This window comes from Corvus hawaiiensis, chromosome 35 (assembly GCF_020740725.1).
Source record: "Corvus hawaiiensis isolate bCorHaw1 chromosome 35, bCorHaw1.pri.cur, whole genome shotgun sequence".
In the NCBI taxonomy this organism is placed as follows: domain Eukaryota; kingdom Metazoa; phylum Chordata; class Aves; order Passeriformes; family Corvidae; genus Corvus; species Corvus hawaiiensis.
Window position 1 is genome coordinate 275,524 of NC_063247.1, and position 19,477 is coordinate 295,000.

The 19,477-nt window shown below is 54.9% G+C and overlaps 2 protein-coding genes across 2 annotated transcripts in view; one reads left to right on the top strand and one right to left on the bottom strand.

The window, feature by feature from the left end:
• Positions 1-19,477, bottom strand: part of LOC125318998 (zinc finger protein 91-like) — a 156,655-nt gene that overhangs the window by 14,133 nt on the left and 123,045 nt on the right. The window contains 2 exon segments of the mRNA XM_048289961.1: positions 6,387-6,398; positions 6,471-7,046. Coding sequence (XP_048145918.1) covers positions 6,387-6,398; positions 6,471-7,046 — 588 coding nt within the window.
• The window catches only part of LOC125319000 (zinc finger protein 850-like), a 74,220-nt gene continuing 54,860 nt past the window's right edge, over positions 118-19,477 (top strand). Inside the window, exons 1-2 of the mRNA XM_048289962.1 lie at positions 118-858; positions 931-942. Coding sequence (XP_048145919.1) covers positions 365-858; positions 931-942 — 506 coding nt within the window. The 5' untranslated portion in view covers positions 118-364. The remainder of the gene's footprint in view (positions 859-930; positions 943-19,477) is intronic.

The following is a 19,477-nucleotide window of genomic DNA, read 5'->3' on the forward strand; positions in this document are numbered from 1 at the left end:
GTTTTTCCCTCCACACCAGGATTTCCCACTCCCAAACCTTGGCCAGAAAAAGGACGAAGCTGTGAGGAAGAGGAAGATCCCCTGGGACCGCCAGGCAGGTGAGGAGGAAGTCCCTGCCCGTTTCCCCCTCTCTCCTGCTCCATCTCCCAGCCCAGCATCGCCCCCGGCTGCAGGACAACCCCGCTGCCAATGCCGTCCTGCCGGGCACGGACTGGGGGGATCTCCTTCCCCTTCCCCGTGGCACGCAGGCAAATGCCATCCTCTCCTTGTCCTTCCTCCCCCAGACAAGGAGCTGAGGACAGAGCCCAGGGAGGACAAATCCCCGCGGCAGAACCTGGTGGAAGAGGCCGTTTTGAGCAGCTCCATGGTGCAGGAATCCAACGGGGAGGAAAAGCCCCGGCGATCCCGCAGGAGGAGGGGCTGCAAACGCAGCCCAGGGAGCTGTGAGGAGGAAAGACCCACCCTGTGCCGGGAAGGTGGCCGGAGATCCAGCCAGAGCTCAAACCTGGTGGTCCATGAGCAGCATCACGCTAGGGAGAAACGCTTCAAGTGCTTGGAATGTGGGAAGAGCTTCAGCCAGAGCTCCCACCTGATTCACCACCAGATGATCCACACCGGGGAGAGGCCCTATGAGTGTCCCGAGTGTGGGAAGAGGTTTCAGACCAGCTCCAGTCTCCTCCTGCACCAGCGGATTCACACAGATGAGAGGCCCTTCCGCTGCCCCGACTGCGGGAAGGGCTTCAGGTACAACTCCGACCTCACCAGGCACAAACGCATCCACACCGGGGAGAGGCCCTACGAGTGTCCCGAGTGCGGGAAGAGCTTCTCCAGGAGCTCTCACTTGACCACACACCAACAGTGCCACCAGTAAGGGAAGCCCTGCGAGTGCCCTGAGTGCAGGAAGAGCTCCAACTTCATCTCGCAGCAGAGGATCCATGTGGGGTGATGCACAGTGACCCCCGTTGGGCAGAGACCTGGTGACCCCTGTTCCAGATGATCCCCATGGTTGGGGGGAATGTTTGAGAGATTTATTTCACTTCTCATTCTCGTACTCTGATTTCATTGCTAATAAATGCAATCCCTGTCCCCAGACTGGGTCTGTGTTTCCATGCTGGTGACTGGGGCAGGAGCTCTCCTGGTCCTTATCTCAGCTCCTGGGCCTTTCCTCAGCCAATCAAAGAAGTCACTAAACAATTTTTAGCCACTCTGAGCTTTTCTCGCTGATGACTGCCCAGGTGCCAGGTGGATCTGCCCCACCCAGAGCTCCCCACCTGGGCCCCTCCTCACCCCCAGTGCCCCCCGGGAGCAGAATTAAGGGAGAGGGGAGGTTTCAGCATCTGCCCAGAGCTGGGGATGGGCAGCTGGGGCCATACTGGTGGCACTGGTGGTGCTGGGAGCCCCCCTGGCCACAGGCATGGAGCTCTCAGGTGAGCCGAGGGGGTGGGAAGAGGAGTCCGGGCATGGTGGGGAAGGTGGGGAGAGGAGGGAAAATGGGTGTGTGGGACCCATAAAATGAGTTGGAGGGGGAGTGGGACCCCCTAAAGCAAGAATGGGAAAGGGGCTGAGGACTGGGGGATGATGGGAGAGGAATGGGAAGGGCGGGATCTGAAAACTGAGCGGGGGGGGGGCTGGGGATTGGGAGGATTGTGTGAAAAGGGTTGGGAAAGGGTCAAAAGTGGGGACTGGGACCCCCAAACTGATGGGGGCAGGGTCTGGCAAATGGGGATTGATGGGAAAGGAGGGGAGAAAATGGAAAAATGGTGGAAATGAGGGTGGGACTTTGGGAAGGAAGGTCCCATGGTGGCTGTGGAGCAAGGGGCTGTGGAGTGGGGATCCAGGGTGGCCCCCTGAGCTCTTGGCTTGCTATGGGGTGCTGGGGGCTGCTGGGGGAGCACCCCCTTGTTAAAAGCTGCAAATGTTTATTAAACTATGGAGGTAGATGAGTCCTCCTCTGTGGTTTGAAGGAGAGCACGCTTGCAGAATTACGCCCATATATCCGGAATCGTATGCATTGCCAAAGATGTGCCTTTGCAGCTAGTGAAATATGTATTTGCCAAATATGTATCGCTTCCGCTTATGAGTTATGTAAGTAAAGAGATATTATACCAAATATGGAAGGAAAAGATAAGGGTCATGGAGAGGACAAAAGAGGAAGACTTCTTACTTCAGCCTCAACGACCACCAGAAGGCAGAAAAGACCCCCTAGCAACAAGATGTACATGCGCAGAGGAAACCACAAGCTACAAGCAGAAGAGCAATACAGGAACAGGAAAGCGGAAGTATGAAAGTATAAAAGGACAATGGTTTGAAGTATTAGCGTGGCAGTTGGTGGAGCGGAGACTCCCCTGTCACCCAGCGCTGCTTTTGCTCACATTCTACTTGCTTAATTATTAATAAATTTTCCATCTAAAATAATCAAATTGTGATTATTTACCTGAAGAACTTAAGAACTTATCAAAACTTATAACACCCTGACCTGTGTCCTGCATAGACAGGGCTCTTCCTGCACATGGTAAAGTCCGAGTGTCGCTTCATTAATGGTACCAAACAGGCGAGGTTGGTGGTGAGGTTCAGCTACAGCCTGGAGCAGCTCCTGCACTTGGACAGCAAGGTGGGGCACTGCGTGGGGGACACACGGTATGGGGAGAAACAGGCCCGCTACTGGAACACTGTCCTGGGGTGATGTTAATGAGGCTACTTTATTCCTTAACCCTCCGCTCAATGCCCAAGGACGCTGTGTCTTTAGGATGGACCCAGGGGTGGGGCCGGATCCACGGGACCCGGGTGCGGGTCGGTTCAACAGCTAGAGCCCAATGGCTCGGGGGCTCCGGGGTCTCGGCAGGGCTTGGGAGGGAGTGCGCCGGGAGCGCTGTGTGGCTCCTTGGGTTTTTGGTGTTCTGGCTAGCTGGAAAATGGTTCTGTTGGTTTTTCTTGTTCTTTTTCCCTTCCCTCCCCTTGCCTCACTGCCTCCCTTCCCTACGGTCCAGGGAGCCTGTGAGTTGGCCCTGGTGGGCCCACAGGGTGGCCCCGGCTGGTCTGAGCCCATGTGTCTGTTCCCTCTCTGGGAATTTGTTGTATTTCGGGGTTTTTTTCCCCTGTTCTACCCTGCTTTGTTTTTTTCTAATAAACAGTTTGAGGTTTATTTCCCACTTCCAGTTCTTGTGACCCACTTGTCTTACTGGTGGAGGAAAGGGGAGGCCCTTTTCCCTTTGGAGGAGACACTCATTCCAGAGTGTTTCCTGCTGAAGTCTCGTCTCCAAAACCAAGACATAAATTTGGTGCCCAACTTAAGGGGCACGTGGAAGTGGAAAAAATAATCAAAACCATTTTGGTTTGAATCACTTTTGTATTGAGGTACAGCAGTAAGACCATGCTGCTTGATTTAATAATTTTTCTGTGGAAGCTAGCCATAAGTACACGTCCACAGCTATGGGCAGTCGGGTCCCTGGCTTACACTTTTATAAGTCAGGATGAAGAATCAGCACTGCCATTTTAATATGCCTGGTGGTAGTGATTCATCGAAGTTTGGCTGAAGTAATGGAAGCCATGGAGAAGGTGTATGTCATGTTGTTTTCCCATTCTGGCCTTGGTAGTTTCCTTTTGGAATGTATTAGCAATTACACACCCAGTTTGTTAGGGGAAAAGCAGGGGATGATAACTCCCAGCCCTTCATCTCCTTCTTCCCCTTCAGATCTGGCACGTCACCTTTTGAAAGTGTCCAGTTTCCCCTGGATGTCAAAGATGCCACCTCCTTGTTATGTTATCTAGCAGGGTTTCTCTATGTGGTCTCCAGCTTGTCTAAAAAAAGGGCTGAGATCTCCAGAGGAGTTGCCCAGACACCTGCCCCAGTTGCAGAAAATCCAAAGTGCTGTGGGGTATGGGAGGACATAGGCCTGACCCTGAAGCACTTTTCTGACCCAGTAGCCTGGAACTTCCCCCCTGAACGAATTCAGAATCCAGCTGAGGTGGGGAAGTAGCTGAAGGAAAACTGCAATAACAACACTGATGAAAAGGAAAAGCTCATTGTCATGTGCTGGGTCCTGGCTAACGCTTACCGCACACTGCTGGATTCTGTAGGGCAGAAGATACAGCCAGAGGGGCAGGAGAATAAGCCAGCAGATGCCCCAATCACTCCAGCTGCAGCTAAAGCAGATGGGGAGCCTAAACCAACAACAATTGCCCCTGTCCAGAGAAAGAAACACAAAGCCAAATCCATTTGCCCGGTGGATGATGATGAGCAGCCAGGACCTTCACAGCCAGCAGAGGAAGTGGAACCTGAAATCATTACCGAGTCCTGTCCATAGAGGGCCCTCGTACCCTGAGGAAGGATTACACCCAGCGGCCTGATGAAACTATATGAAGTTGGATGGTCCGAATCTGGAACGCTGAAGGCGATGGTACAATTCTGGATGGCACGGAAGCGAGGCATTTGGGGTCCCTGTCATGTGATCTAAGTATCGACCAAGGGATGACAAGGGGCCCTGAAGCTCTCAGTCTCTGGACAGTCTTACTGCTGTACCTCAATACAAAAGTGATTCAAACCAAAATGATTTTAATTTTTTTTCCGCTTCCACGTGCCCCTTAAGTTGGGCGCCAAATTTATGTCTTGGTTTTGGAGACAAGACCTCAGGAGGAAACACTCTGGAATGAATGTCTCCTCCAAAGGGAAAAGGGCCTCCCCTTTTCCTCCACCTGTAAGACAAGTGGGTCACAAGAACTGGAAGTGGGAAATAAACCCCTAACTGTTTATTAACACCAAACAAAGCAGGGTAGAACAGGGGGAAAAAAAACCCCCGAAGTACAACAAATTCCTGGAGAAGGAAAAGACACATGGGCTCGGACCAGCCAGGGCCACTCCGCGGGCCCACCAGTGCCAACTCGCAGGCTCCCTGGATAGTAGGGAAGGGAAGGGAGGCAGTGAGGCAAGGGGAGGGAAGAGAAAAAGAACAAGAAAAACCAACAGAACCATTTTCCAGCTAGCCAGAACACCAAAAACCCAAGGAGCCACACAGCGCTCCCGGCGCACTCCGTCCCAGGCCCTGCCGAGACCCCGGAGCCCCCGAGCCGTTGGGCTCTAGCTGTTGAACCGACCGGCACCCGGGCCCTGTGGATCCAGCCCCACCCCTGGGTCCATCCTAAAGACACAGCGTCCTTGGGCATTGAGCGGAGGGTTAAGGAATAAAGCAGCCTCATAACATCACCCCAGGACAGTGTTCCAGTAGCGGGCCTGTTTCTCCCCATACCGTGTGTCCCTCACGCAGTGCCCCACCTTGCTGTCCAAGTGCAGGAGCTGCTCCAGGCTGTAGCTGAACCTCACCACCAACCTCGCCTGTTTGGTACCATTAATGAAGCGACACTCGGACTTTACCATGTGCTGGAAGAGCCCTGTGTAAGCAAGACACAGGTCAGGGGGTGCTCCCCAAGCAGCCCCCAGCACCCTACAGCAAGCCAAGAGCTCAGGGGGCCACCCTGGATCCCCACTCCACAGCCCCTTGCTCCACAGCCACCATGGGACCTTCCTTCCCACAGTCCCACCCTCATTTCCACCCTTTTTCCATTTTCTCCCTTCCTTTCCCACCAATCCCCAGCTGCCAGCCCCTGCCCCCATCAGTTTGGGGGTCCCAGTCCCCACTTTTGCCCCTTTCCCAAACCTTTTCACACAATCCTCCCAATCCCCAGCCCCCTCCTACTCAGTTTTCAGATCCCACCCTTCCCATTCCCTAATTTCTAAGCTTTCCCATTCCTCTCCCATCATCCCCCAGTCCTCAGCCCCCTTCCCATTCTTGCTTTAGGGGGTCCCACTCCCCCTCCAACTCATTTTATGGGTCCCACACACCCATTTTCCCTCCTCTCCCCACCTTCCCCACCATACCCGAGTCCTCTTCCACCCCCTCGGCTCACCTGAGAGCTCCATGCCTGTGGCCAGGGGGGCTCCCAGCACCACCAGTGCCACCAGTATGGCCCCAGCTGCCCCATCCCCAGCACTGGGCAGGTGCTGAAACCTCCCCTCTCCCTTAATTCTGCTCCCAGGGGGCACTGGGGGTGAGGGGGGCCCAGGTGGGGAGCTCTGGGTGCGGTAGATCCGCCTGGCACCTGGGCAGTCATCAGCGAGAAAAGCTCAGAGTGGCTAAAAATTGTTTAGTGACTTCTTTGATTGGCTGAGGAAAGGCCCAGGAGCTGAGATAAGGACCAGGAGAGCTCCTGCCCCGATCACCAGCATGGAAAAACAGACCCAGTCTGGGGACAGGGATTGCATTTATTAGCAATGAAATCAGAGCATGAGAATGAGAAGTGAAATAAATCTCTCAAACATTCCCCGCAACCATGGGGATCATCTGGAACAGGGGTCACCAGGTCTCTGCCCAACGGGGGTCACTGTGCATCACCCCACATGGATCCTCTGCTGCGAGATGAAGTTGGAGCTCTTCCTGCACTCAGGGCACTCGCAGGGCTTCCCTTACTGGTGGCACTGTTGGTGTGTGGTCAAGTGAGAGCTCCTGGAGAAGCTCTTCCCACACTCGGGACACTCGTAGGGCCTCTCCCCGGTGTGGATGCGTTTGTGCCTGGTGAGGTCAAAGTTGTACCTGAAGCCCTTCCCGCAGTCGGGGCAGCGGAAGGGCCTCTCATCTGTATGAATCCGCTGGTGCAGGAGGAGATTGGAGCTGGTCTGAAAGCTCTTCCCGCACTCGGGACACTCGTAGGGCCTCTCCCCGGTGTGGATGCGTTTGTGCCTGGTGAGGTTAAAGTTGTACCTGAAGCCCATCCCGCAGTCGGGGCAGCAGAAGGGCCTCTCATCTGTGTGAATCTGCTGGTGCTGGAGGAGACTGGAGCTGGTCTGAAACCTCTTCCCACACTCCCCACACTCGTAGGGCCGTTCCCCTGTGTGGATCATCTGGTGGCGAATCAGGTGGGAGCGGTGGCTGAAGCTCTTCCCACATTCCCCACACACATAGGGCCGTTCCCCAGTGTGGATCAACCGGTGGTGGATCAGGTTGGTGCTCTGGCTGAAGCTCTTCCCACATTCCAAGCACTTGTAGCGTTTCTCCCTAGCGTGACGCTGCTCGTGGACCACCAGGTTTGAGCTCTGGCTGGATCTCTGGCCGCCATCCCTGCACAGGGTGGGTCTTTCCTCCTCACAGCTCCCTGGGCTGCGTTTGCAGCCCCTCCTCCTGTGGGATCGCCGGTGGTTTTCCTCCCAGCTGGATTCCTGCGATGTGGAGCTACTCAAAACGGCCTCTTCCACCAGGTTCTGCTGCGGGGATTTGTCCTCCCTGGGCTCTGTCCTCAGCTCCTTGTCTGGGGGAGGAAGGACAAGGAGAGGATGGCATTTGCCTGCGTGCCACAGGGAAGGCGAAGTAGATCCCCCCAGTCCGTCCCCAGCAGGATGGCAGCGGCATCGGGGTTGTCCTGCAACCGGGGGCGATGCTAGGCTGGGAGATGGAGCGGGAGAGAGGGGGAAATGGGCAGGGACTTCCTCCTCACCTGCCTGGGTGTTCCGGGGCATCTTCCTCTTCCTCACAGCCTCCTCCTCCATCTGGCCAAGTTTTGGGAGTGGGAAATCCTGGTGTGGAGGGAAAAACAAGGCGTGAGTGTGATGGTTTAGGGGTTCCTCCTGCCCAAGTCCTTCTCTAGAAGTCACCGGCTGTATCATGACTGTAAAATCCTCTCAAACACCGTGCTGGTTTTAACTGGCATGAGAAATGAACCCCACTGATCTGCCCCAAGAGAGATTAAGGTGGGAGTTACAATTCACCAAAGAGATGACAAGAAATACCATGATACAGCTGTAACCCACAAAGGCTGAGTATAACCAGGCACCCTGGGACAAGAGCAGAACAGTGGTGGTTAGTTCCTGTGCTGAGCACCACCTGGTGCCGCTGCATGCAAAGCAAAAGGAAAGAAAACAAAACCTGTTGGTCAGAGTGGTGGACACAGTCCTGTCCAAGTGATGGCAGCAGTCTTGTCAACAGCGGTGGTCACAGTCCTCTTGGAGTTCTGCTCCTGCCCTGGATCTGTTAAGTGTTGCCAGAAGGCCCCAAACCCAGATTTTATATGCTCAGGTTCAGGTGGGAATGCTCAGCCCCTCCCCCAGGGCGGGCAGTTTCACAATGGAATGATGTCATCCTGGGAGTCATGGGATATTTTGGGAGCCTTGATGGTCTCAGTCCTTGCAGCTGCCCATTGTGCTGGGGCCATTCAGTCCATGATGGCCCATCAGCAGAGGTGAGCCCTCAGGCTGGGTGGGACTGTGCTGCTGCTACCCCGGAGGGAGTTATCACAGCTGAGTCATTGGTGTGCAGAAAAAGAAACACTGCCCTGCCTCCCAGGGTTTGCCTCTCCTTCCTTATCTCATTTAACAGCCAGCTCCTCATAGCCTGAGGGGTCGGGGGTGCACTGGGCAGCTCCTGCAAACGACCCATCATGAACAGCTCATCAGAAATGAGATAAGGGGAGTGGAATGCACAGTTTGGTCCCACCCACAGAGGGCTAAAGTGGCCCCCTGCTCCTGTCAGCAGCACAGGCTGGCAGGCAGATGGCATTGTAAGGTCTTGCTCCACTTGGCTTTCAGCCCAGTAACCCACGGGCAGGGTCCCTTCCCACCCCAATCCTTCTGGGCTTCTGGCAGGGACTCGCTTCCCTTTCCTTCCTCCCTCTGCTTCCAGCTGGGAATGTGCTGGGAAATGGCCAGCAAAGCAGCCTTTGCTGTCTGCTCTGGGGGCCCACCCAGCTGCTGGACCTTGTCCCCTGGCCCTGCACGGCTCCCGTGGGAGGCACGGCAGGACCAGAACCCTGCGAGCCTTGGGAATGCCCCTCTGGGATCCACGGCACACCCTCCAGGGATCTGGAATTCCAGTTCCCAGCAAGGAGAAGATGTTCCAGCCCTTGAAGGCAAAGCTCTCAGGAAGGAGCCAGAAGCCAAGTGCAGCAAGATCTTACAGTGACATTTCACTGCCAGCCTTCATCACCTCACCCATGGTTGTTTTAGCTGGTGGATTGGGAACAAAATCAGAGGAGGGCCTTTGGTGGGAGCTGTCCTGGGTCCAGAGAGACACTGAGAGACAAACAGAGCAGGCAAAGAAAGGCAGAAGAGGAAGGAGGACACAAATACAGTCAGCTGAGAAGGTGGCACTCTGGAAACCAGACCGGAACTGACTGAAAATGAACGTGACAGAAAGAAATAATTTGGAATTTTGATTTCCTATCAAAATACCATTTCCTGCCTTTCTCACAAACCTCCTCCTGCTGTCATTCTGCAGGGCTTTCACAAAGTGCTCTGCTCTGAGTGGATGTTCCAGGCTGCAGACACAAAGAAACCCGGAATGGGCTTCTTCCTGCTCCTGGGGAGTTTGACATCCTCACCTGAGGAGATGAGGAGGCGCCAGAAGAAAAGGGCAGCTGGGGTTCACCCTTCCACAGGAATAAGAGGGGGAAAGTCTCTCGTCCTCTCTGTCGCTGCTCCCACAGGGATGTGAAGGCTGATCCCAGACCCCCAAGGGTCACATTCAGGGCTGCCTTCCCACAATGCTCACGTGGAATGGAGGGGCAGCGTGGCAGCACCTGGATCTTGGACCACCCAGCTGCCCCCCATGTTTGGAGGTGCCTGAGGAGGGCTGGGATGGTGCCAGGGACATCCTGCAGTGACACCTCAGCTGTCCTGCTCTGCGTGTGCTCAGTCCCAAACCTCACCCTGATCCTGATCTCAATCTCCCTCCACGTTTAGACAAACTCACCGTCCCGTGTTTAATCTCATCCCATTCTCAGAATCGTCTAGCCCCAGACCCAATCCCAACCCCAGCCCTAAAGCCAATCCCACATTTAGCCTTGACCCCAATCCCAGCTGTAATCCAAATCTCAGCCCTAACTCCAACCCCAGCCCCAATCCCAGCCCCTTCCTAAACCCTCAGCCCCAAACCAAATCCCAAGTTTACCCCGAGCTGCAATCTTGGCTGCAATTCCAGCCCCTGCCCCAGCCTCCAGCGTTATCTCAAATCCCACGTTCAGCCCTTACTCCAATCCCAGCCCCAATTCCAAATCTAACCCAAACCCCAACCCCAGTGCCAAATTTAGCCCTAACTCCAGCCTCAACACCAGCCCCAGTCCACACTCTAGTCCCACATTTAGCTCTGTGACCGTCTCTGAGATCCACAAGTAAGAATAGACAAAGCCCGGGAAGAGCCCTCTCTCCTTTCCGGAGCTGGGACCGCAGGATGCTGCGGGCCCCTGCTGGGCCAGGCCAGGCTGGGCCACGGCCATCCTGGAGCCGATGGGCCCTGGTCCACCCGCGGAACTCCCCGAGGGCCCTGCTATGTGCAGACACGCTCCCCCTCTCCAGTGTGGCCAGGATTCAGCTGAAGCTGCCCTGCTGCCCAGCAAAAGATCATGTGAGCAACAGCGATAAGTGACATTCCAGCTGCAAGGCCTGGGTGACATTAACCCTTTTAGTGCTGTGAAGAGCTGAAAACCTGAGGGAAGAGAAAGAGGAGATGCTTAAAGCTGAAATTCTGTTGGAAAGCTATGATGTATCAGAGTACCCGTTGTAATTTCATGAAGGCATGGGGGGTGGAGCGTTCAACTTGTGCTTGAGAGCAAAAGCACCTGCGCTGAGATAGGCAGATGCTGAAGCAGCTGTAATTTCATGAGAAGTTTGAATAGGGAGAGATGGAAGCGATGAGGACTTTTGCTCCAAATGGAAAAGGAGAAGACCTCAGTTCCTAGAGATGCTCCCAGAGATAGTCCTAGAGATGAAGATGAGGAAGACCCTTTGCTCCCAGGGAAGGAGAAGGGCCTGTGTTCTTAGAGATGAAATGCTCCCAGAGATGGGTGAAGAGAACTTTTATTTCTGGACGGCTCAACCTTAAAATTGCACCCCAGTAGCTCAAGATTGGACCCTCAAAAGCAGTTGTGGGAAAAGCTGCAGGTCGTGGGAGGGGACTCTCAATGATGAGAGCAGAGAACCAACCCGGGCGGCTGTCTCGTTGTGATAATGTTTTCATAGCATGGGCAAGAGAGACTCCTCTTCCTAAATGGACTGAACAAGGTTATTATGGAAGTGGTAAACAGACTGAACATCTCAAGGGTTGTCTTTTTACATTGTCAGTGGGAGAAGGGAGAAAGGTGGGGGTGGGGGGGGAGGAGAAGTATTCTGAAGGTGTGGTATGACTTTTTTCTTCTTTTAGGTCTGTTCATAAACTTGTTTATATTCTTTCAAGTTTGGTGCCTGCTTTGCATTTCTCCTAATTCTTATCTCTCAGCAGATAAACAGTAATGAGTATTTTGGACCAAACCACTACAGTAAATTGGTGTTTCCGCCCGGGAGCAAACCTAACCCGCTACAGCCCCTCAGCCCAGGACACCAACCCCCATCAATGGAGCTCCCCCTCAGTGCCATGGAGACTCTCAAGGCCACCCCCAGCCCCACAGGGTACCCCTTGTCCCCATCAGATCCGACACCACCTCCAAAGTGAGCGCTCCCGGGCACAGCCAGGGCCGTGCCGCCCTGCAGCTCCCTGCAAACCACAGTGGCGGCTTCGAGGCCACAACCCGAGTCTCAGACAGTTTCCCACTCTTTATGTCTGGAGCTGACCAAGAAATGCCCCATGGTGGGGTGCCCCTTTCCTGCAGTCACCGCAATGACCAACGGCAAACTGAGCCCTCGCTGAGGCTTTCCCCAGGAGAAGCCACGTTTGTTCCCCCGCAGGGCAGCCTGTTCTTTTGGGGGGCAGTGGGCACAGGGGCAATAGCAGCCCCGAAGGAAGCGGGATTGCGTGCGGAACAGCCTGACGCCAAACAGACTTCAGTGTCACAAAGGCAGAGGAGAGGGGGTCCCTGGGAGGCCAAGGCAGGCAGATCTGATTGTCCTGGCACGTTTCATCTGGGAACAGTCCTTGGATACACAGAAATTTGGAAGAGGAATCTCAGTTTTGGCCATGGCCCCTGGAGGAGAAGGACGGATCTGTTCCATAGGAAGGAAAGCACAGAGCCCCAGAGCTCCAGGGGCAGATGAGAAGTGACTCTCAACATTCCAAGATCAGCTGGAGCTGTCAGGTGGCCCCCAGGAGGCCAAGCCAGCCAGAGCTGTTCCATGTTCCCTTGGTTCCACAGAGCCCCTCAGTGTCACAAAGGTGTCCTTGGCTCCACGGGGCCCAGCAGTGTCACAAAGGTGTCCTTGGCTCCACGGGGCCCAGCAGTGTCACAATGGACTCTGCGACTCCATGAGGACCTGCAGGGGCACCATGGTCTCCTTGGATCCATGGGGCCGCTCAGAAGCACACCGGCCCCTTGCTTCCATGGGGCTCAGCAGTGCCCCGATGATCCCCTTGGATCCAATTCTAAAATTACAGGGCTCCTAAGCAAAAATGCAGGAAAAGGACGAACAGCTCTTTACTATAAAATACAGAGAGAGCAGAACAGAACAAACCCCACCACAGGAACAGTAGTTTCCCACCCGCTAAGCACAAACCATCATGGGATACTTCATCCCTGACTCAGCCCCAAGACAGGTTTGAGGAATGAGCCTTGTGGCAGCCCACCCGGCACAGAGGATTTTCCATCTGGCAACACGGGGGATGCTCTGGGGGCTGCTGAGAGACTGAAATGTTGTGGTTCACGGCTGAAACGTTGTCAGGAAGGGCTTTTTGCCCATTGCCATAATGTAGTGGTTTGGTCCAAAATACTCATTACTGTTTATCTGCTGAGACATAATTAGGAGAAATGCAAAGCAGGCACCAAACTTGAAAGAATATAAAGAAGTTTATGAACAGACCTAAAAGAGGCGAAAAAAAAAAAAATTATACCATACCTTTAGAACTCTCCTCCTCTGCCCACCTTCCTCCCTTCTCCCACTGACAATGTAAAAAGACAACCCTTAAGATGTTCAGTCTGTTTACCACTTCCATAATAACCTTGGTCAGGCCATTTAGAAAGTCTCTTCTTGCTCGTGCCATGAAAACAGTATCACAACGAGACAGCCGCCCACTTGCAAATATTGTTCAGTCCATTTAGGAAGAGGAGTCTCTCTGCCTGCATGTGAGTCCCTTCCCCCGACTTGCAGCTTTTCCCACAACTGCTTTCAAGGGTCCACTCTTGAAGTTTTTTGGGGTACAATTTTAAGGTTGAGCCGTTCAGAAACAAAAAACAGAGGCCCTTCTCCCTCCCTGGGAGCAAAGGGTCTTCCTCATCTTCATCGTTAAGACTATCTCTGGGAGCATCTCTAGGGACTGAGGTTTTCTCCTTTCCCATTTGGAGCAAAAGTCCATCTCTCCCTGTCCAAACTTCTCATGAAATTACAGCTGCATCAGCATCTGCCTATCTCAGCGCAGGTGCTTTCGCTTACAAGTTCAGCACTCCACCCCCCATATCTTTCTGAAATTACGACGGGATACTCTGATATATCAGAGCTTCACAACAGAATTTCAGCTTTAAACATCTCCTCTCTCTCTTCCCTCAGGTTTTCAGCTCTTCACAGCAATAAAAGTGTTACTCTCACCTTGGCCTTGCAGCTGGAATGTGGCTTATTGCTGTTGGTCACCTGACCTCTGCCGGACAGTGGTGCCGCTCTGCTGAAATCTTGGCCGCAGTGGAGGGGGGTGGTTCCAAGCCACTCTGGCTGCCCACAGCCCTGCTGGGGGGGGTCATCCTGGAGCCGTGGCCCGGCCTGGCCTGGCCCAAGCAGGGCCTGGGCCTGGCCCACTGGGCCCCGCTCGGGCCCCGCAGCCACCTGCCCCAGAGCCGGAAATGAGAGAGAGCTTAGGGGGGAGTTTGTCTGTTCTTAAGTGTGGATCACAGAGGCGGTCACAACTTTAAGTGGCTTAAAGAATTGTCCATATTCAAACTGGCCAGCTGATAGGTTCTATCAGGTCTCAGAGGAAACTGTAAGCACCCCTTAGCAAGGACATCCCTTCTGCGACTATGCTTGCTAACCTATGACAAACCCTGACTCAGCCCCAAGACAGGTTTGAGGAATGAGCCTTGTGGCAGCCCAGCCGGCACAGAGGATTTTCCATCTGGCAACACGGGGGATGCTCTGGGGGCTGCCGAGAGACTGAAATGTTGTGGTTCACGGCCAAAACATTGTTAGGAAGGGCTTTTTGCCCATTATGGCAGAACTGTATAAAGGAGCTGTGACCACCCAAGCCCCTCCGTCCCTGAATGTGCCTCCTGAGGGGAACTTTGGGCTGCACCTTGAGCTAAGGGACCTTGAGATCAGGGAAAGGGGACTCTTACCCAGGGATCTCAGGTCTAGGGAGAAGGAAACAAGGCTGAGGGAGGAGAATGAATCCACCAGAAAGCCAAGGCCAGGGCTGTCCTGAAAATCAGCCCTGGCTGGGGTCGGGCTGGGGGAGGCCCCAGCCCCCAGACCCATTTGCTGAGGCCAGGTTTGCACCTCCATCCCCCAACCAAGGGGGTAGGAGGGGAGTTTGGGGGTGTGGGGTAACCCCTGCCCAGGGGGAGTGAACACCACCCCCCTTACCCAGACTGGCTCCGGTGTGAAACCCCCACCCCAGGAAGGCCACACACACAGGGGACAGTGTCACACTCGCCCCTCCCCAGGGGAGGTCTCTGTCCCTCCCTTGCTCTCCCCCCTTTTCTCTTTCACAGCCTGGGGGCCTTTGCCAAATGTGAGAATCATTTTTCTCTTTATCCCTGTCACCTCTGTGACAGCTACACAGAGTTTATCCTTCCTTTAAATCATCTGTACCAGGCTGAACTTTTCACTTTTCTTTTACAGGAACCTGCCAGCAGCTGAGCTGGAGCTGTGTGGGAACCGCTGGACCTTTGAATTGCCACCATAACTGCTTGTGCTGTCGGTTCATTCATGCTTGGGGTTTGTTTGTGTTTTCATCACAAGTGACTTGTGGAAACAGCAAACATTCCTCCAAGCATTTGAGGTAGAGTTAAGTTTGATTTTTGCCAAGTTTATTTTGTCCAGTGCCCAGGGGATGCTCAAGGGGTCTCTGTGTCTCTCTCCTTGGGGGATTCTGGGGAGGGGCTCAGTAATGTTGTCCCTGTCCCTCTCACCCCAGGGCATTCCCAAGGGGTTGTCCCTGACCCTTTCACCCCAGGGCACTCCTGAGGGGGTGTCCCTGTCCCTGTCACCCTTGCAGATTCCCAAGGGGTTGTCCCTGTCCCTCTAAGGCCAGGGCATTCCCAAGAGTGTGTCCCTGTCCCTCTCATCCCAGGGCATTCCCGAGGGGTGTCCCTGTCCCTTTAACCCTTGGGGATGCTTGGGCATCTCCATCCCTCTCGCCCCAGGGAATGCTTGTGCGGGGCTGGGGACCAGGAGCTCTGTGTCCCTCTCACTGCTGCGTGTGCTCTGGGGCTCTCCAACCTTCTCATACCTGGGGAGGCCGGGGGGGTCTCTGTCCCTCTCACCCCTGGGGTGACCCCGCCCAAGCACCATTGGGGTGAGAACGACAGAGACACCCCCAAAGCCCCACAAGCACCTCCCGAGAATCCCAAGGGGAGAAGGACAGAGACCCTCACCGGGCACCGAGTGGGGTGAGAGGGACAGAGACCATCCCCACCCCCTGATCGTTCCCAGACAAGAACGGCTTGGAGACCCCCCCAGGGCTCCCCAGGTAGGAGAGGGATAGAGACAATCCCGGGCTGTGCGTCCTCCTCTCCCATGGGATGGATTGGGGGGATTGCTGTGCTCCTATCACAAATGTGGGGCAAGCGTTGTCTCTGTCCTCCTCCCATTTGGGGGGGCCAAGGTATCCCCATCCTCCTTTCCTTTGGGGGGACAGTGGCTGGACTCCATTCTCCTCACCTTTGCAGGGGACAGGGGTGCTCTCTGTCCTCGTCGCCCTGGGGGATTCTGCCTCCTCCTTACCTTTGGGGCAACCCTAGTGGTCCCTGTTCTTCTTGCCCCAGGGAGGCCTCCCTCCTCTTCCTCTTTAGGGGGGAGTCTGGGGGTGGTCTCCATCCTCTTTACCTTTGGAGGGGCTTGGGAGTGGTCTCCATCCTTCTTGCCCAGGGGAAAGGCCACGGACAGGTCTCTATCATCTTCCCCTTTAGGGGGCCCAAGGGGGTCTACATCTTCCTCACCCTTGGGGGAACCATGAGGGGAACCGCAGTGGTGTCCATCCACTTCCACTCCACCTGGGCCAGGGGGTCTCTGTCCTTCTCCCCTTTGGGGAGAGCTGGGGGTGTCCTTTGTCCTCCACCCGTATGTGAGGGGGCGTGGGGCTCTCTGTCTCCGTGCCCTCGGGGAGGGAGCTCTCCGTCCCTCTCGCTCTGCTTGCTGCGGCCACTGATGTCCGGCCCACGCACCCGTTACCGGTGACGGCGACATGGGGCGCAGCGGCGGCTTGGGGCACGAGGGAGCTGGGCTGGGGCTCCCCCTCCACATTGTGCTGCGATCGGGCCCACGGGGGAGGGCACCGCTCCCACCTCCCCCCAACCACCCACACACCCTCCAGCCTGAGCTGGTTGCGGGGTTCCCGCGTTTCGGGGCCAAGGGCGCGGAGCTCCACTCGGCTCTGTCTTCTCCACTCGGCTCTCACCCCTGCGCTCTTCCCACTCCACTCCGCTCACCCCGCTCCTCTCCCACTGCTCGACTCCTCTCTCCCCACTCCTCTGTGCCGCAGCAGCACCGGATCCTGCACTAAACAACAGCCCCCGATCGCCCCTTTATATGGGCATGGGAGCCTCGCCCCCCACCCCCGTGGCAGCAGCCAATGGATGCCGAGGAACAAATAATGAGGAGCGGAGCAAAGAAGATGAGAAAGAAACGTGGTTGGCCGAGAGGGCGCAGGTTCTGAGAGGGATGGGGTGGGCGTGGCTTCAGGTAGGGGCGGGGCCAGGAATGGGGTGGGGGAGGGGTTGCACTGAAACCAGAATTTGGGCTGGATTAGGCTGAGAGGGGGCTGGAGGTGGGGCGGAGGGTGGGCTTAGAGCTGGGACTGGGGTCAGGGCTAAAGGTGTGTAGTGGTTTGGTCCAAAATACTCATTACTGTTTACCTTCTGTGAGATAAGAATTAGGAGAAATGCAAAGCAGGCACCAAACTTGAAAGAATATAAACAAGTTTATGAACAGACCTAAAAGAAGAAAAAAGTCATACCACACCTTCAGAATACTTCTCCTCCCACCCCCCCGACCTTTCTCCGTTCTCCCACTGACAATGTAAAAAGACGACCCTTGAGATGTTCAGTCTGTTTACCACTTCCATAATAACCTTGTTCAGTCCATTTAGGAAGAGGAGTCTCTCTTGCCCATGCTATGAAAACATTATCACAACGAGACAGCCGCCCGGGTTGGTTCTCTGCTCGCATCATGTGAGAGTCCCCTCCCACAACCTGCAGCTTTTCCCACAACTGCCTTCGAGGGTCCAATCTTGAGCTACTGAGGTGCAATTTTAAGGTTGAGCCGTCCAGAAACAGAAGTTCTCTTCACCCATCTCTGGGAGCATATCATCTCTAAGAACACAGGCCCTTCTCCTTCCCTGGGAGCAAAGGGTCTTCCTCATCTTCATCCCTAGGACTATCTCTGGGAGCATCTCCAGAAACTGAGGTCTTCTCCTTTTCCATTTGGAGCAAAAGTCCTCATCGCTTCCATCTCTCCCTATTCAAACTTCTCATGAAATTACAGCTGCTTCAGCATCTGCCTATCTCAGCGCAGGTGCTTTTGCTCTCAAGTACAAGTTGAACGCTCCACCCCCCATGCCTTCATGAAATTACAACGGGTGCTCTGATACATCATAGCTTTCCAACAGAATTTCAGCTTTAAGCATCTCGTCTTTCTCTTCCCTCAGGTTTTCAGCTCTTCACAGCACTAAAAGGGTTAATGTCACCCAGGCCTTGCAGCTGGAATGTCGCTTATCGCTGTTGCTCACATGATCTTTTGCTGGGCAGCAGGGCAGCTTCAGCTGAATCTTGGCCACACTGGAGAGGGGGAGCGCGTCTGCACATAGCAGGGCCCTGGGGGAGTTCCGTGGGTGGACCAGGGCCCATCGGCTCCAGGATGGCCGTGGCCCAGCCTGGCCTGGCCCCAGCAGGGCCCGGGCCAGGCTTGCTGGGCCCTGCATGGGGCCTGCAGCCACCTGTCCCAGCGCCAGAAACGAGAGGGAGCTCTGACCGGGCTTTGTCTATTCTTACGTGTGGATCACAGAGGCGGTCACAATTTTAAGTGGTTTAAAGAATTGTCCATACTCAAACTGGCCAGCTGATAGGTTCTGTCAGGTCACAGAGGAGCTGTAAGCACCCCTTTGCAAGAACATCACTTACGAGACTATGCTTTGCTAACCCACGACAGGTGGGATTGGTGTGTGGGCTGGGGCTGGGATTGGGGCTGGAACTGGGACTGGGATTGGGATTAGCTCTAATAATGGTATGGGATGTGGGCTGCTGCTGGGGCTGGGTTTGGATTTAGAGCTAAATGTGGGACTGGAGTGTGGGCCGGGGCTGGTGTTGAGGCTGGAGTTAGGGCTAAATTTGGCACTGGGGTTGGGGTTAGAGTTGGAATTGGGGCTGGGTTTGGAATTAGAGCTGAACATGGGATTTGGGATAACGCTGGAGGCTGGGGCAGGGGCTGGAATTGCAGCTGGGATTGCAGCTCGGGCTAAACGTGGGATTTGGTTTGGGGCTGAGGGTTTAGGGAGGGGCTGGGATTGGGGCTGGGGTTGGAGTTAGGGCTGAGATTTGGATTACAGCTGGGATTGAGGTTAAGGCTAAATGTAGGATTGGCTTTAGGGCTGGGGTTGGGATTGAGTCTGGGGCTAGATGATTCTGGGAATGGGATGAGATTAAACACGGGACGGTGAGTTTGTCTAAACGTGGAGTGAGATTGAGATCAGGATCAGGGTGAGGTTTGGGACTGAGCACACGCAGAGCGGGACAGCTGAGGTGTCACTGCAGGATGTCCCTGGCACCATCCCAGCCCTCCTCAGGCACCTCCAAACATGGGGGGCAGCTGGGTGGTCCAAGATCCAGGTGCTGCCACGCTGCCCCTCCATTCCACGTGAGCATTGTGGGAAGGCAGCCCTGAATGTGACCCTTGGGGGTCTGGGATCAGCCTTCACATCCCTGTGGGAGCAGCGACAGAGAGGACGAGAGACTTTCCCCCTCTTATTCCTGTGGAAGGGTGAACCCCAGCTGCCCTTTTCTTCTGCTGCCTCCTCATCTCCTCAGGTGTGGATGTCAAACTCCCCAGGAGCAGGAAGAAGCCCATTCCGGGTTTCCTTGTGTCTGCAGCCTGGAACATCCACTCAGAGCAGAGCACTTTATGAAAGCCCTGCTGAATGACAGCAGGAGGAGGTTTGTGAGAAAGGCAGGAAATGGTATTTTGATAGGAAATCAAAATTCCAAATTATTTCTTTCTGTCACATTCATTTTCAGTCAGTTCTTGTCTGGTTTCCAGAGTGCCACCTTCTCAGCTGGCTGTATTTGTGTCCTCCTTCCTCTTCTGCCTTTCTTTGCCTGCTCTGTTTGTCTCTCAGTGTCTCTCTGGACCCAGGGCAGCTCCCACCAAAGGCCCTCC